This window comes from Arctopsyche grandis, chromosome 9 (assembly GCF_051622035.1).
Source record: "Arctopsyche grandis isolate Sample6627 chromosome 9, ASM5162203v2, whole genome shotgun sequence".
Taxonomy (NCBI): Eukaryota; Metazoa; Arthropoda; class Insecta; order Trichoptera; family Hydropsychidae; genus Arctopsyche; species Arctopsyche grandis.
Genome location: NC_135363.1, coordinates 25257530 through 25275561, shown reverse-complemented (window position 1 = coordinate 25275561; position 18032 = coordinate 25257530). Strand labels below are relative to the sequence as shown.

At 31.8% G+C, this 18032-nt stretch overlaps 1 protein-coding gene across 1 annotated transcript; it reads right to left on the bottom strand.

Annotated features, from left to right (window-relative positions):
* Positions 1 to 4854: 4854 nt before the first annotated feature.
* Positions 4855 to 6322, bottom strand: LOC143917326 (zinc finger MYM-type protein 1-like). Its single transcript, XM_077438808.1, has 3 exons — positions 6187 to 6322; positions 5017 to 6061; positions 4855 to 4927 (listed from the first exon to the last, which is right to left on the bottom strand). The coding sequence occupies exons 1-3, from the start codon at positions 6320 to 6322 to the stop codon at positions 4855 to 4857; spliced, it is 1254 nt and encodes a 417-aa protein (XP_077294934.1).
* Positions 6323 to 18032: the final 11710 nt, after the last annotated feature.

The window sequence follows — 18032 nt, the reverse complement described above, 5'->3', positions numbered from 1 at the left end:
CTCCAAAGCGACGAGTGTGCTAAAAATATTAAGAAGTACAAAAGGAAAAAATACAAGTTAAATAAACAAATTACATAAGGAAAAGATAACTAAATAAAACATGAAATCATAATTAAAAACACTAACTCAACCTTTCTAATTCAACTAATATTACATGCGCCTATAAATTATCTTACGTTATACATTATACTACATATAACTTTATTTTTATTCGTGTTTCAATTCCTTTTCGAAACCAACCGTTGAAATTAACGGGCACAACACTAGTAAACAATATTTGCTGTTTTTAACTATTCGGTTCCTTTGAGAGTCTTATTTTTAAATAAAATGTTGCTGGCAGATAAATACTGTCTTGCTTAGATAAAAGCGTATTTAGATTTAGAAAAAAGCGTATTAGAGTAATTTCATACAAAAATATTCTCAATGAACGGGCATAGAAGATATTAATACATTATAAGTATTCTTTGCAGTTATTTCCTTTCAAAAGATGCGAGAACAATATCAACTTCTTGAGTAGTCGAAAAAAAATGTTCACGCCAAAATATAAACTACATCCAGAAAAACCATTGGTGTAGACTATAAAGGAACGTTACGTTATAGTAGCCAAACTCTATTGCGCATGAATAAGTTTTCACTTGAATATCACAAAAGTTGATATTGACAATGTCACGAGTGGTAATATTTTTAGCGTAATACAATTTAAGATTTCAGATTTTTCAAAACTAACTCAAAGTTAAAGTATTCAATCCATTGACATACGAAGTAATCCCAAAGCTCAATATAATGCACAAATTGCAATTGACATCTGTTTGAACAGTCCGAGGGTTGATTTTGAGAATTGCACCGCTAAAAGGCAACGCACATACACATAGTTTGCAGCATTTGGGTCAATATAGAGATAGTCCTCGTCGAGTTTGAAGGCGTCGCAGATAATCCGTATGCAGTTGGAGTTTGTCGGTGTAAAGTTTGCAATGGTCGGTGCAACGCAAATTAGCACTCGCGCGCTTATTCAATTCCCGCTTTGCGAGCTCTCGCGTGTGCCGTGTACACACAGAGGACAACGATCAAATTGTGAGTGTATAACTTTGGAACATTTATTATTTATGATGAGCGAACACATACATATACATATATTGATACATTTTGCTTCTTTCTGTAGAGAGAGTTTGTTTGTGTTTTGTGTTTGTTTCTGTGTTTTAACACGCTCTTTGTAGTTTTGTGACGTGGAAAATGTACATACATATGTAAATATATATGCAGTGGATGAAATGAAAAGACTAAATTTGAAAACTTAGAATGTTATAGTGTAATCAATAGAATAAGCTTTAAGCTTCTTAAATAAATAAAATATTAATTCGATTTTTTAAACATTTATCTACCTAATATGTACGAAGTATCCAAGTATTATTTTCGTGAGGTTTTTTTTTGATTTCTGATTTTTAAATGCTTTTTGTTATTACTACATTATGTTCACAATAGATCTTATAAATGCTCATATTTACAATTCTTATTAATGCTCATAATGCATCTAATACATAATATTAATTAGAGACTCTCTAGAGTCGATGACCTAAAGCAGATTGTGTTTAGGTAATCTGTGTTTATACCTGAAGGGTATAGACATTTTGTTGTAATCACCCTCTTCACATGTGTGTAAGTATGGTTATTAGTGATTCTGTCATATAATCTACTGGTTAGTTTGTTAGTAATGTCTGAGTTAGTAATGTATGGCATGCAGTTGTTTCAAGTTAGTATACATATACGGGTGTATTATAAATTTTTTTTTTGTATTATTTGGAGCTTGGAAAGGTTAGTATTCGAGGTGTTATTCCATACAAGTGAAGCATAGGTTAAGAATAGTAATACGAGTTGATAAATAACTATGTCGATTTAATATTGGGTATAAAGAGGATATACCGCGCAGGTTTTTTTTAAATGTTAATATATGTGTTTTTTGTTTATTAAAGAATTCTATTTCGTTTTAATAGTCTTTACACTAATCAAAATTTCATTTGAGTTCCTTTTATTTTTAATAAAATATGAACTGAGTTTAATAAAAATCGCTCATTTACATCACAAGTTTATACATACATATGTATGTTCTATGAGTTTTATAAATATATATTATATATATGAAGAAATCTTCGTCAAATATGAAAATAAAAAGTATAAAAACAAAATTCAATAATGAAAAATATTTGCATATATATGTACATGTTCACACATTCATATGTATGTATGTATGTACCTGCGATGAGAGCATTTTCGATACAAATTGAGCTCAAATGTAGAGAAACTTACACAAGACAAAAGTTCTACTTCTGGTTCTTGGTTTTCTTATTACTTAACATTACTCACCAGCAGAGGCGTTTAAAGAGAAAAAAGCCTCACGAATTGGTGTTCTGAATATGAGAGATTCTCGGGGTTCCAAAAAACCGCCCGAAATAAAAAGCGGGTTTTCGTTTTTTTTTTACAAATAAAAAACCGGTTGGCCGGTTTTCACCGGTTTTAGAAAATTAAGATTTTTTTTAAAGTTTAAAATTTTTATATCGAAAAAAAATTTAAATATATATTATATTATTTTTTATGAATTAAATTGAGTTATAAACATTATGAACTTTCATAAGATCATTATTTTATATTATTATTACAAATATTACAATAAATACAATTTGTATAATATATCACAGCCGTAAAATGGCAGATCCTAAATACGCACAAATAATTAAATGATTTAAAAAGCTACTATCAAGAATATATTATTAAAAAAATATTTTGAAATTCATAATTGTTAATTTTGAGGAAAAAAACATTAATTAAAGAAAACCTTAAAAAGCCGGTTGATCAAGCCAAAAAGCCGGTTTTCGGTTTTTTGTTGAATGGTCAAAAAGCCGGCTTTTCGGTTTCGGTTTAAACCGGCTTGGAAACCCTAGAGAGATTCAGAAGCCCAATTCACAATTTTGGGGACGGAGTGATGATTCCGGAGTGCCCGTATATGACCTGAAGAACAGCGATATCACTGGTGATCATTTATCGGGAATTGATACGATGGCACCAAAAAATAAAACTTAACATCTTTATAGATACGATACAAATAAAATATCAAGAGGATAGAAATAATTTAAAAGGTCAAAATAATTTTTTTTTTATACAAAAATACTACTTCTGGCTTACGAATTCTAGTCAAATCTTATCAACTTAAGTTAGTAAATAAAGAATACAAATATAAAATTTCAGTTTGATACATTTTTGATTTTACTGGGGAAAAAATCTCACTTCCAGTTTATTCAATTTAATGATCTTTTTTTCATCACATTGATACAAGAATTATACCTGAATTTTTAAAAGGGTCGAAGAAAACAGTGGAAAAAAATCGAACAAGAGTAAACTGCCACTTCTGGTTGACGGGCACTCAACAAATTTTATATATAATTTGGTAATAAACTCGAGCTTTTATATATGAAATTTTAATTCAATGCACTAAAAGGTTTCTGAGAAAAACCACAAAAAACCTTAATTCTCTAGAGTATTACTTCCGTTTGAGGTAAAAATATTAAAAAATTAACGTTTATAAAATTTGTAATTTCTATTGCATGTGAAAAAAGTCAGATCCGTTTCAGATTCCAGAGTGGTTTTGGAGATAATTGAATCCAAAAAAAGAGGACACCTATACACAGTGGCGGACTGGGACTGAAATTAGTACATGCCAGGAGTCAAAGGGGGCCCCCAGGGTTAAAAAAAATTGTTCCCCCCCCCTATATAAAAAAAAAATCTTTTTTCCATCACGCTAAAAATCAAGGGTAAAAAATAAATCAAATTTTCAAAAATGCACGAATCAAAAATAAAATTTGCAATTATATTTTGCAAATTTTTATTTTTATTTTTATTAATTAGAATATACACATACTACACGTCTTACTGGCAATTAACAGAAATACAAAATGTATATAGGAAACTTTATTTACAAGATAGGACTGAACCGAGATTCAACAAGGACATACACATAAAATACATAATTATAAAAGAATAATAAAAAATCTAAAAGAAAAATTGGAAAATTAAGAGTATATTAGCAAACGATTGAGTCCTTTCGACGCTTGTGCATATCTGTTAATAATTTCTTCTGCATCCAAATCATCTAACATTTGCTTCTCAATAGAAAGGAACATAAAATTGTCTAAATTTTCTGCAGACAACGTATTTCTCAGTCTGTTCTTAATTATTTTTAATTTTGAAAACGTCCTCTCACATTGCACTCGTGTAACTGAGAGTGTGGAGACGATTTTGTATAATTCATATAGGTTATCATACGCTTTGTCGTGTAGTCTGTTCGACGATAAAATTTTTAAAACGCAAGATGGACATGTTCTGCAAGTTTTACAGCTGCTGCTGTCATCCTCACTCTCACTAATTTGAAGTAATAGCTTCAATATATCAAAATTTGAGGCAAATGAAACCAATTCTAATTTTACATTGCCTCTATTGATTAGTGGAAAGAACATCACAACACCATCCAATGCAATATCATCAAGGCCCTTTTCTGCAATAATTTTAAAATTAACTGGGTCCAACCAAGATAAATCTTTATACAACTGCTTGTGATGTATAAATCGTGATTGTAGCGATTGGACAATGCGATCCATTATAAGGTTAAGTTTCTGAAGAATTTCCTTCATCATTAGTTACTTCATCTGCCATTCTTTTCTTCTTTTCTTTTTCATTCTTTTCTTCTTTTAACAGGCAACGCTGTTACTATGGAATCAATTTCCAATGTTTGATTTTCATCCATCCATATTAATCATTGAAATCATATCATTACATATAGTTACGAATTCGAAAGCCTTACTGTGAACATTATGGAATGTTCTTTTCTGTTCCATCAACTTTGTTGTTGCTGTATCTACCAAACTCCATGCAGTAAACATATCTAAACAATTTGTTTGTAAATAACTAGACAAAGGGGCTGTGGTTTCAAATATGTACAAGTAAGTAAATGCTGTCAATATGGTTTCAAACTTTTGAAGACTCTGGAGTAAATAAGTGGCTTCGTGCTTCGTTTTTGCATCAAACTTGTCTGAATCCTGTATCATTGATAAGCATGTAAGTAGATTTACGAAAGTACTAGCAGTGGGATCATTAAAATGTCCAAATATTGTTGTTGCTGCATTAGATTTTCCCGACCACCTGGTTTCACCAATTAGTTTTAATCTTTTCATATTTTCTTGCCCCAGTTGTTTTTCAACAACTCCTATCCACACAGACATCCTCTTATATGATCCATTTATAAAAGTTGCTAAATTTTGAAGCAAATTAAAAAAAGAAACTGCAGACACACAACATTTTGTGGTTTCAGTTACTACCAAATTTAAGACATGGACATAACACCATATATGAACATGTTGATCTGCCATGTCAGCAAGTTTACTCTGCAAACCATTATACTCTCCATAGTAGCTTGCAGCACCATCTGTGCTATCAGATATACAATTTTTAGGGTCAATATTAAGATGTTGCAACTTTTCAGTCAATAAATTAAAAAGTCTCTGTCCTGTACCATCATTACACGGCACAATTGAAAGTAGGCGCTCATAGACAATGCTTTTATGCACATACCGAATAATGATGCTAAATTGATCGATGATTGTATTATCCTGTGTTGAATCAACCTGGATAGAATAATATTTTGCTTCAAAAACTTCATGATTAATTCTTTCTTGAATCATAGTTTTCATAATATGGATTAACCTATTAACAGTTGTTTTGCTCAAGTAGGTAATTAGTCCACCACGGCCTTTATTTCCCGCCTTTCCTTGGTGTTTAAGTCGTTTCATTCTTTGATATGACTTTTTTTGCACTGCAGAAACGTGAGCTGCTATAATGGTGTCATATTTTGCCATCAACTGCACTGAAGCCAAAAAATTACCATGATTCGAAGCTTCATCATCCAGAGTATAGGCCGATTCATTTCTGTGACTTCGAAAAGAAACTGCTTGCTTCCTAACATCTTTATGATGTCTATAATCCTCATGACAATACTTCTTTGCTTTAGTACCTTTTCGTTCTTTTGAATTAATGATGACGCAAAAAAATTATCTAATGTTCCATTATTAACCACACTGATATATTGATGAACATTTCGCACATGGGTTGTTGTCGATTCGTGCACAGCCAAGTTCTGGCTAATACGTCTGTAGTCACTAAAGCCATGTACAAATGATGATGAATCCGATTTGGGACACTCAAACGCTAAGCAATATGAACAATATAAGCACTCATTTTCTTTGTTATATGTTAGCCAATTTCTTGGGACTGAATCATTCATAGTGTTTCTCTCATATAATCGAGCATCAACTGGTAGATCACTTACAGGCTGAAATGGATGTTCAGCAAAAAATTGTTTCAGATTGTCTCGTGATGGATATTGAAATATTCCAGTAGTACATTTTTACTTTATCTATGTACGTAGTAACAATAGATGAAGTTTTGTGATCATGCGAAAATTCGAACTCGAGATTTTGACTGATTCGAACTCAGTTGACCGGAAATGGTACCTCGCCTTATAGGTGTCCTCTTTTTTTAAGTTTTTGAATTCAATTATCTCCCAAACCACTAGCTGATTCGGACTGAATTTTTTTTAAATATAATACAAATAATAATTTTTATAACCTCATATTTTTTAAATATTTCTATCTGAACCGGAAGCAGTACTTTTACTCTAGAGAATCGAAGTTTTTTATGTTTTTTTCAGAAACCTTTTGGTTTATTGAACTGAAATTTCATATCTAGAAGTTTAAGTTTAATACCAAGTTAATTATAAAATTTAGTTAGCATCCGTCAACCGGAAGTAGCAGTTTACTCTTGTTCGATTTTTCTTCGACTATTTTTTTCGACCCCTTAAACATGTGTGTTCGTCACAAAAAAATTCAAGTATAATTCTTGTTGCAATTTGATGAAACTGAAAAAAAATTATTAAAATTTATAAACCGGAAGTGGGATTTTTTTCACTTAGAAAGGTTGAAAATGTTGTGCCCACTACTCTGTCCACACCCCTGAACGTATTAAGCTGAAAATTTATATTTCTATCCTTTATGTACTAACTTAGAGCTGGTAGGGTTTTGGTCAGAATTCGTAAACCGGAAGTAGTATTTTTTTTTAAAACAATATTTCATTATTTTATTTTGACCTTTTAAATTGTTTTAATCTTCTTGATATTTATTGTGTATAATAAAAATAGTAATTTTAAGTAAAAATAAAAAAAAATCACTTAATTAATTGAACCGGAAGTGGGATTTTTTCCTCGTAGAAAGGTCAAAAATGTTGTGCCCACTACTCTGTCCACACCCCTGAACGTATTAAGCTGAAAATTTATATTTCTATCCTTTGTGTACTAACTTAGAGCTGGTAGGGTATTGGTCAGAATTCGTAAGCCGGAAGTAGTATTTTTTTTAAAAACAATATTTCATTATCAAGCATTACAATTTTTCATATTCACAAAAAAATTTGAGGCATAGCGTGGGTTGTGCAACACTTCCCCTTTGGGGTCGCTCGACGATACACGTAAAAACGTAAAGGAGGTATGTAAAAATAAAAAATTCGGGTGTGACCAACCCATGACTTTATCTATGTATTTGATGAATATAAGAAGGTTACAAAACAAAATTCGATATTGAACTGATGACTATGATAGCGATACAAATTGAGCGCAAATGTATGGAAACTTGCCCAAAACAAAAGATCTACTTCCGGTTATCAGATTTTGTTCAAATTTTTTTTATTACTAAAAATCACTATCATTATACTCATTAAATATCAAGAAAATAAAAATAATTTTTAAGGTCAAAATAAAATAATGAAATATTGTTTTAAAAAAAAATACTACTTCCGGTTTACAAATTCTGACCAAAACGCTACCAGCTCTAAGTTAGTACATAAAAGATAGAAATATAAATTTTCAGCTTAATACGTTCAGGGGTGCGGACAGAGTAGTGGGCACAACATTTTTGACCTTTCTACGAGGAAAAAAATCCCGGGGGATAGGAGCCGACTCGAACCTATCCCCCTCGCGCCCAGATCAATATACGCTGACCACTACACCATGATACGGGTATAAAGACTGCTCTAAATAACGTTAATATTCAATAATCGTACAGAACGTATGGACAACCAATCAAAACGGAGTCATATCTTCGGTAGTTGTCGGGAGAAGTCGGAAGTAGTCGGGAGAGGTCGTGAGTGGTCGGGTGTCATGGATCGAGTGAATCGATTTCGATTTGCAGTATCGCTCGGGGCGATAGCTAATAATAATAGAAAAAAATAGGAAGTCTTTAAATAAATAATTGAAAACTCTCTATGGGAGTCTGCGTATTTTTAAGAATTGAAAATTATTACAAATAAAGAATTGAAAACTATCTATGAGAGTCTACGAAAATAACGGTTCCGGTTCCGGATTTTTTTTTTAGTTTTATACGAGTATATAATAATTTTATACCCATGCGATGATGTTTCATCGGGCTATTCACTATTTATAATAAACATCAATTAAAAAAATAATTGTAACTGAACGAAAATCCTTATCAATACGAAGAATTAAAAAGTTCTTATAATAAACACTGTACTAGATGTTTTTTCTATAGAATTGTGATATTTTTATGCTTTAAAATACTTAATTTTCTAGCGAATTTCTAAAGTCAAAAATACATATTTTTTACACAACTTTTCCTCGTGCTATTATGGGTTCATTTGGACAGTTTTTTTTATTTCAACACGTTTATAGGGATTGGTTTTTTTATCTGAATATATTTTTTTTATCTAAACGTAATAATTCGAGCGGTACGTGAATTTCAATCGAATTAAAACAAACATCCGCTAAAACGTTGTCGCGTATGAGTGCGAGGGAGAAATTGAAATTCATTAACACGAAAAATGTAGTTTAAATTTTAAAATATCAACGCATTAAATAGATCAAAACTCATGCTTGAGCGAATTTAAGAACACTTTTTCAGTGGCTGTCGACGACACAGCAAGTTAATGTGTTATATAATATAGGTATATCTAAAGTTTTAGTACTGTTTTTAAAGCTGTCTAAATTTCCAACATCAAACTCCTTTTTTTATTGTTATCGATAGTTTTTTTTACCCTTGAGAGATTTTATTGTATTCCGTAATTTGGTTTTCTATGCAAAACAAACAAAATTAAACAATGAAAAAATTAAAAAAATCACTTACCTTAAATCAATGTGAATTTTATAAAATAATATAAAATTCTGAATGTTTCCGCTCTCACAAACTCATTGTAATTATGCCTTGTCTGCTGTACTAGATGTTGAATAGTACTAGTTCGAAACACAACTAAAGTAAATTGTACGATATTAAGTTGCTTTAATGTGTAAAAAAGAAAACATATGTTTTGGATTATGCAACTTCGAAGAAAATAAAAGGATAATATTGAAATTTTCGAAGTCGTATTTAGCCAATAAAATAAAAAGGTTTGTCGGAGAATCGTACAAAGTTACCGACAGATCTTTGGAATAGATTTTCAACAGTTTTAACTGGTTTCTTTCGAAAGATCGTGGGTAAAAGTCGCCGTAAAGAGTTTCGTTTTCAATTTAGGTGCAATAAAAATGGCAAAAGCAAAATAGATCAATAAATTACATTGTATATTTCGTTTTAACCCTTGTCCTAGGTAAATAGAATGCATCATAAAATAATGTGGCACAAAAGCGGCTTTTACTTTCGGTAGAAAACAATGCATAATATTTTCGATTAATATTAATCAAAATTCGGGCTTTTGAGGAGGGGGCCCCTATTCTATATTTCTATATATATATGGATGTGTCAAGATTAGGAATAAATTTTATATTCGGAAACTATTTAAAATTGTGTATTTAAATCTTACTATATTGTCGAAGTATAATCAAATGTTATTTTTAAAGTATGAAGTAAATTTAAATCGCTGGTTGATGATGAGTATCAAAATTGTTTTATGAAATTTAGTTTATATTATTCACGGCAATTTGTATATTCCCATTTTTATTTCAGTAGGTAGTTGTTACATATGTAGGTTAATAGGTATATACATAATCTTGAGGTTGGAAATGGGCTTGACAAAAGGGGCCCACGCAAATGTTGAAACTTACATTTCGAGCCTAATAAAAAAAGTTAACCGATCCTTGGGCTATTAAAGCAGGTATTAGTTGTTTTTGTATATCGTAAGAAATTTCTTTTGTTGAAATACCCAAACTTTAGGTCCCGAAGTGCAATATCCTGTACATTTTTACACACGTAAAATGAAATAGTGAAAAAGCTATTTAACTTTACTGAGGGCCCCTATTTTCTAACAGATCGTGGGGCCCACGTGCCATCGGGCATGTAAGCTTGTATGGCCAGTCCGCCACTGCCTATACATTTGGGAGGTACCTTAAAAATTACGTCGTATCGATTAGCATTTCAGTAACCGATACTAATTTTCAGTTTGATTGGACTAACGGTGTTTAAAATCCCCAAAATACACAGACCTTTTATCTTATTTGAAATTTAGAGTCTTAAAAACCATTTATTCATAATTGAAAGTATGCATATGTATATACATATGTATGTGTTTTATATATGTAAATTGAGTATGAAAATATTTAGAAAGCATGTTGTATCGCGATAAATTGATTTTACCGAGGGTCTAAAAACGTCTAAATTTCCTGTCGAATGAAAATGCACACAATCGATGGTATGCGCGTTGACAAATAGCAGGTTCGACGTATTTATTACTGCATCCGGCCATGGAACGTTTGCCTCATCCCCTACCCACCAGTCCTCCCCCAAGTCCGCACTTCGAGCTCGGGTAAATGTTTACAGACCGATACAAATTACGGGCAATTCTTACATTGATACGCGGTACTTTAGTAGATAAATTACGTCGATAATGGCCGCGCTTCAACAGATGGTCAAACGGTTCATTTCTACCAATCAGTCCGATTGGAAGGGGGGGGGGGGTATCGATATTACAGACTCGTAAATCGACAAAGTTATCTTAATACGATAATAGTAAGCCTTCGTCTAATTTGCATGTAAAAGAAAAAACTGTAGTTACTGTATTTATATTAAAACATTTCCAGGCGCATATCCTTTTTCTAACTTGTAAATCTAAAATCTCATTTCTTCCAGGCAGAAGAAAAACTACTTTTACTTTTATTTTACAGTCAAGCTTTTATTATTTTTGCATAGATGTGGATTGAGAATATTTATAAAACATATCAAAAAATATTGTTTCTATTCAAAAGAATATTTAACTGGTTTAAAAGTTAGGGTTGCAATATTTTATTTTTTATTTTATTTTTTATTTTATTTTTTATTTTATTTTTTATTTTACATATATACCAGGAAGGCCTTACAGGTAAATCCCAATGCGCCTTCCTGGCCAATTACAAATACAAATACAGCATTTTTTATTATAAGTCGTTGAATTGCGAGACACTGAAAAAACTCGCAAATTAACGCGACATCTATGAATTGTACATAAATTTTTATTGTACATCAATCAAATTTTTCAAATAGTGGTGACATAGTAGGTAGGAAGGATTTTTAGCCAATTTTTTTTTCCGGGAACCGTTTCAACAATGAAATCAGAGAAAATTGGCAAACTCTGATAGGAAACGATCAACCTGGAGTCACAAATCCAGGTCTGACCAACAGCATACTATGTTAAAAAAATTTACCGTTTGCATTTTGCTGATTAAATAAAACTGAAAGCATATTTTCTCATTTAATTCCTAGAGGAGCCCCCTCCCCATATTAATGCCTTTTATAGTATTTATTGAATCAACTAGGAATATTAAATTATATAAATAACATTTATAGAAATTATAAACAAAATAAAATAATTAAATATTGTTTTAAAACAAATAATGCTTAGCCAAAACCTTATCAAATATACCTATATGTTAGTTGTTAAAAAATAAAACAAAAATGAATTTTCAACTTGATTCGTTCAGTAGCGTGTAAAAATTCGTGTGGTCACAGCATTTTTGACCTTTCCAAGAGGGAAAAATCTCACATCTGGTTTATCAACTGTGTTAATCTCCTTATCAAGTAACTGATACGACTAACGGTGATAAAAAATTTTTCAAAATATACAGTCAAATACTAACACACACACACACACAAACATTTTTCTATACCATAAAAACGTGATCAGTGATCGATTCTGAGTTTGAATCAGTAAAAATCTCCAGTTAAAATTTTCACATGATCACAAAGCTTTATTGTTACTAAGTATGTATTTACATATATAGATAAAAAGTAATAATTTACTGAATTTAACCCACGATAATTATACATGTAAATACATATATATATATATATATATATATTTAACAGTTTTTAAAACATTTTATTTATTCATTCAACTTCGAAAATTGTTTGAAATTTCGTTTGAAAATTGTTAAATAAATATGTGTTTAAATTTCCAATCTAAGGTACAATTTTATGTTGATTGAAGTCGATTACGATTATTGTTCATTTAACGTGAAAAATTAAAGTTTGACGCATTGTTCAAAAGTTAAACAATCCGAGAGCTGTGCATTTCTCGTAAATATAATAGTAAATTTGTAAACTTTTTCGAACCTTTTACAAAGTTTCTCCTTGAGCTATTCCAGTCGTGCAAGTATCCGATTCCGCCTTTCATTCTGAAAAAAGTGAGACGAAAAAAAGTCAAAAGTAAGATTTAACAAGACGAAAAACCTATTGTTTAGTGTGCAAATAATGACGGATATTTTTTACGTTACAAGAAGGGGAGGGAAGGAAGGTGAAATAGGGGAAGAATAAGGGGTGGGGGGAACGAAGTGTTTGATCAACTTTTAATGAGAAAAGCTGAGAGCCACACGAAATTGCCGGCGTTCTCGGAAACGCGACGAGCGAACTTGTCGTGAATAAAGTCTATTGGACAATTGTAAGAAGTTTAATTAAATATACACAAGCATCGATAATTAATTCGTTTTGTTCGGACGCCGCTTTCGAATTATTAAATCGTCGAAATATTTACACAATTTTTACACACACACACACACACACATACATACATACATACATCCGCTTACAAAGTGAGCGCCGGAAAATCGGAAAATGGCGCGGGAAACGTAGTGTGGGGTACGCGAGCTTTAAATTTCCATTACGCGCATCAGACTTTATGACGAGAAAGTGGTAATTGGTAGCTCGGAGCTTAACCCCATTTCCACTTTGGCGCCAAAAACAAAGGCGCAAATAATAATGCGGGTCGTAGGTGTGAGCTTTCGGGCCCTAATGGGTCAAAGCGAGCACAGCTTTGAGCTCATTAAGCTCCATACATCATCGTGAAGAGGTGGTCGCCGATTTTCACGACGCACGTGAACTTCTTCAGCTACCACTACGACTACCTACCCCCATAACCACCCTCATAAGATTAAATAAGGGATGAAGAAGACGTATACGAAGGAGCGTGTGGCGCTTGTCACACAACTATTATCATTACGTCGAAAATTAATGTAATATATTTTGTAAACTATCACTGAAATATGTTTAAATACATTGATACTTATAAATAGTACCAGTATTTCAGATTTACATTATATGGTAGTCAGGATATATATATATATATATATATATATATACATATATATATACAAATATATATATATATATATATATATATATATATATATATATATATATATATATATAAATATATATATATATATATATATATATATATATATATATATATATATATATATATATATATATATATATATATATATATATATATGTATTTGTATTCGTTCAATTATTTTTATAAATGTACATAAACATGTATGTAGTTGTAAAGTTGGTGAAAATTAGAGCAATATTCTTAGTTTGAGATTTTATAAGAAACGAAATCTGTACATTGATCTAAGAAGTGCCCACATGTGTCTAAATTTGACAAATTAAAACAGGGCATTGGAAAGTACTTGAAAATCATCATATTGTTACGAACGCCGCGGATTAAGCGAATTGAATCCCAGATACTGTGTGACCATTCAAGGATTATCTGTTAACGGATTAACTAGGTGCTTGCACTTAGGATCAACGGATATCTGTTAACGGATTAACTAAGTGCTTGCACTTACTTCCAGGATTATATCTAGACCCTAAGTGCATGTAGGCTAAACAATGGCGACCGAGTTGGCTGGTATTGGTACTTTCTCAGAATTGACCTGTACCGTGGGAGCGAATGTTGTGGGAAGACATATCCGTACGTGACCATAGCAATAGGTAAACAAATTAGACGTCTAAGATGTCCTGAGAGATCTATCCCTTATAAGGCGATACTTAGGCGATATCAAGTCATTCTGGACTGAGCACTGCCAGTGCGTGTATCTCTTTAATCATCAATAAATGCTGTGAAACGACTTTGGCCTTTTACTTGGATCTTCCACCCACCCCTACGCAACAATATTTTTAGTGCTAGAAATTTAATTATTTATTTTATTTTTATTCAATAAATCATGCACTCTCGTCTTAAGGATCGCTCCAATGCGATTAATATCAATTATAAATATATAATTATTGTATATTTTACACTAAACTAGACATCTATTGTCAAAGCTTGTACAGAAGTACTGTAAACATTACACATGGCAAATACAATCAATCCTATGGATAATTTTGCAGCATTTTATGGAAATCAGCTAAAAATCGAGATGCTGAATGACTTGAATTTTTGCGAGATAGGACAGGTATGCCAATTTGTAGGAACCCCTCCAATGAAAATCAGATAATCTGTCAAACTTTGATAGGAAACGATCAACTTGGAGTCACATATTCAAGGTCTGGCCAGCAGTAACTAGTGGGATCCAACCAGTGACCACTTTGCTCGAAAGCATTATTTGAGCCGCTATATTTGAAAATGGCGAAAGTTCAATTTAGAGTAAAAACACTATTTCTGTTTGACTTAATTCACAAATTGTTATTCGATATGTCCAGAATCTTGGAAACGTAGAATACACGAATGACATGCCAAGAGTATTTCTAAATATTATCTTGCAAGATATTTCTCTAAATGAAGAACGTGCACTTATGCCACTTTCAATTATAATGGCTCATATGCTAACCACTAGTCAATCCTGCTGGTGAGCATATAATGCTTAAAAGTATATACCCATTTTATTAACACATCTATGTATGGTCAACATTGTACATAAGTATTACTCAAGACCGGTCGATCATCAAACATTACAATCATCATAAATACATCTATGGACACATTTTTGTAGCATTTTTAAATATAAACTAATAATGACGTGCTGTAAACTCATTTTTGCGAGAAATAGGACAGGATTGCCAATTTGCAGGAACCGTTTCGAATGAAATGAGATAAAATGGCAAACTTTGAAAGGAAACGATTGACCTTGGAGTCACATATCCAAGGTCTGGCCAGTAACAAAGCCACGGATAGAATCCGTGACCATACAATTGAAAGCATTACATGCTAACCATTGATCTACGTATGTTGCTGGTTATGTTAGGGCATGCCTACATATGTCATTCAATGTATGAGATACGTATGTACATATATGTATCTTTGTTAGGCACATGTCTTTGTCAATATAATAGTACATATTTTTATCAAGTGACAATATGTGAAAAAATGTAGCAAGATGACATAAAAACTTTTTACATAAATGTCCAGAAATATATCTTAATAAAAACGATAGTTTATCATGATGCCTTTTAAAATATATAATTGAGTTTCATTATCATAACAACCAATTATTTTACTTTGAACTTGACTTTGTTAAAATATAAAAACTAAATATAATACATCATTAAAACTTTTAATGAGATAATTAATTTGCGAATTCACAGTAAAATAGCTAAGGGCATCAGAAAATGGGTATTTTTTTTTTGGAATCATCTTGCATGTACTTGATGGATGACCCGATTGTGATACTTGACTGATGACACCATCGGAACAATATGATTAAAGATAATTTTTTAAATTACCCGGGTAAATTTATGAATCGAATTTGATTGTCGTTATTATAGTTAACAAGGTACATATGTGAATATCAATACATCGTACTTGCTCCACATGAGATCTCTCCATTTGAATGCTGCCATTGTTCGAAAATATTTGAATAATATTCATTACAAATATAGATCACACCTTGCCATATTACTTTGAATCTATACAAAATTGGCACTTATAAATAACACTGTTCGACAAATGACTTTTTTGGTTCAGAGACGAGATATGACTTTTCTTATAGATGTCCAGTGAACACGAATCTGGTAATAAAAAATGTAAACAGCGTACACAACACAAAACCGTGCTCCACTAGTACGAGTCTTTAGCTCGAAATTTTACCGATTTAAAATTCAGCACACTTTCAACTAACCCTTTTAAACGAAAACAAAAATAATTTGGCCAGAAAACTATCCCAATAAACATGTTTCAATAAAAAAATACTCAATATAAAATAGTATAAACAGTGGGAAAAAATATCAAGTGAAAATACGTACTTTTGACCTTTGATTTGAAATGGACGACTACTTAGAGAGAGTTAAAAACTGAAAAGTACTACAAATGAAAGATAAAATACCCTACTATTGATTTCAATATTCATTTTGAACATAAAATTGACAAATTTGGAGACATCAAACGAACAACACCAAGATATAGAAAAATCTCGGGATTTAAAAAACACATATATCTCCGAATTTCGAGCCAATCAGCATTTTTTACTATCAGATTCGTGTTCACTGGACATACATAGATCTATAAGAAAAGTCATATCTCGTCTCTGAACCATTTTTCGTGTCGAACAGTGTAATCAATCTCCTATGTGAATACTTCTGTCATTGAAATCACCGTAGAAAAATCCTCATTAGACTAACCACAGTTATTTTATCGAGATGAATCATCCAAAAATTCGCTAAAAAATATTCAAAACGATGGATTTCCAGTACAGCATTTGTATAGGGAAAATTTCAATATTACATGTACATACATATGTATGTACATAGCATATTCAAATCAAATTTGTAGCAACAGGACAAAGGACATGTGCGCACAATTCCACTACACACGTCAATCATGCAAACGCGTATCTTATACATATACCTCAGCCTTTGTTCATATACATATATTACCTATAGATATATACATACGACAAGTTCAAAAGCGGGATTCGTTGATACAAATTGTTAGGGAATTAGCAATAAGTTCCCTCAGAGATTGATGGCCGACCATAAATAAGGTGGGGCCGCATGTGGGCTTCGCGAGACAAATATCCCACCTGGCGTTCCTCGATCCCTTTCCTCCTTGTCTCACCCTCCAGAAGTCACACAGGGCATAGCAGTGTCACAGAGTCGCCCATCGGTTTAATCACGCGTCCATAATCCCGCCCCAGGGCGCCCCACTTGGCTCCGAATTATTGATGCGCGCCCTTTGGCGTTATCGTACGGATCATCTCGAGCCTGTCGTAGGCGTATAGTTTAACTGACACCGTTGTCAAATTTCGATTTTATCAAAAAATCCATATCGATTTACCTTTCTTTACAGATTGATGAGTGGCTTCTGTTCTAAAGTGACAAATTTTAATGATATTTTAATATGGAACTACATACTTTACACGCGAGGGCCCAAGTTAATAGTGGCGACATGAGAAAGTGACACCTATGAAATCGATATAAATCATCTCTTCTAAATCGAAAACATATTCAGTTCAATAAAGAAAGAGTGATTCATTGTAACTTAAAGAAAGTCCGTAGAATTTCGTCAAAGTTATGCAAAAAATGTATGAAATTTTCTATTTTTATTTTCATTATTTATATTTTTCACAATAAAAATTTTCAAGAAAATGATGAAACAAATTAATCTTTATATCATAAAAATTCCGAGATTTTAAAGCGTGCGTAATTCTGGGTTAAAAAAACCTAAAAAAATCATTGATAAGTTAAATCGAATTTAAGTGTGGCTATGAAGAATATTATTGCGATGGCTTTTAAAGGGCACAGAAAGTA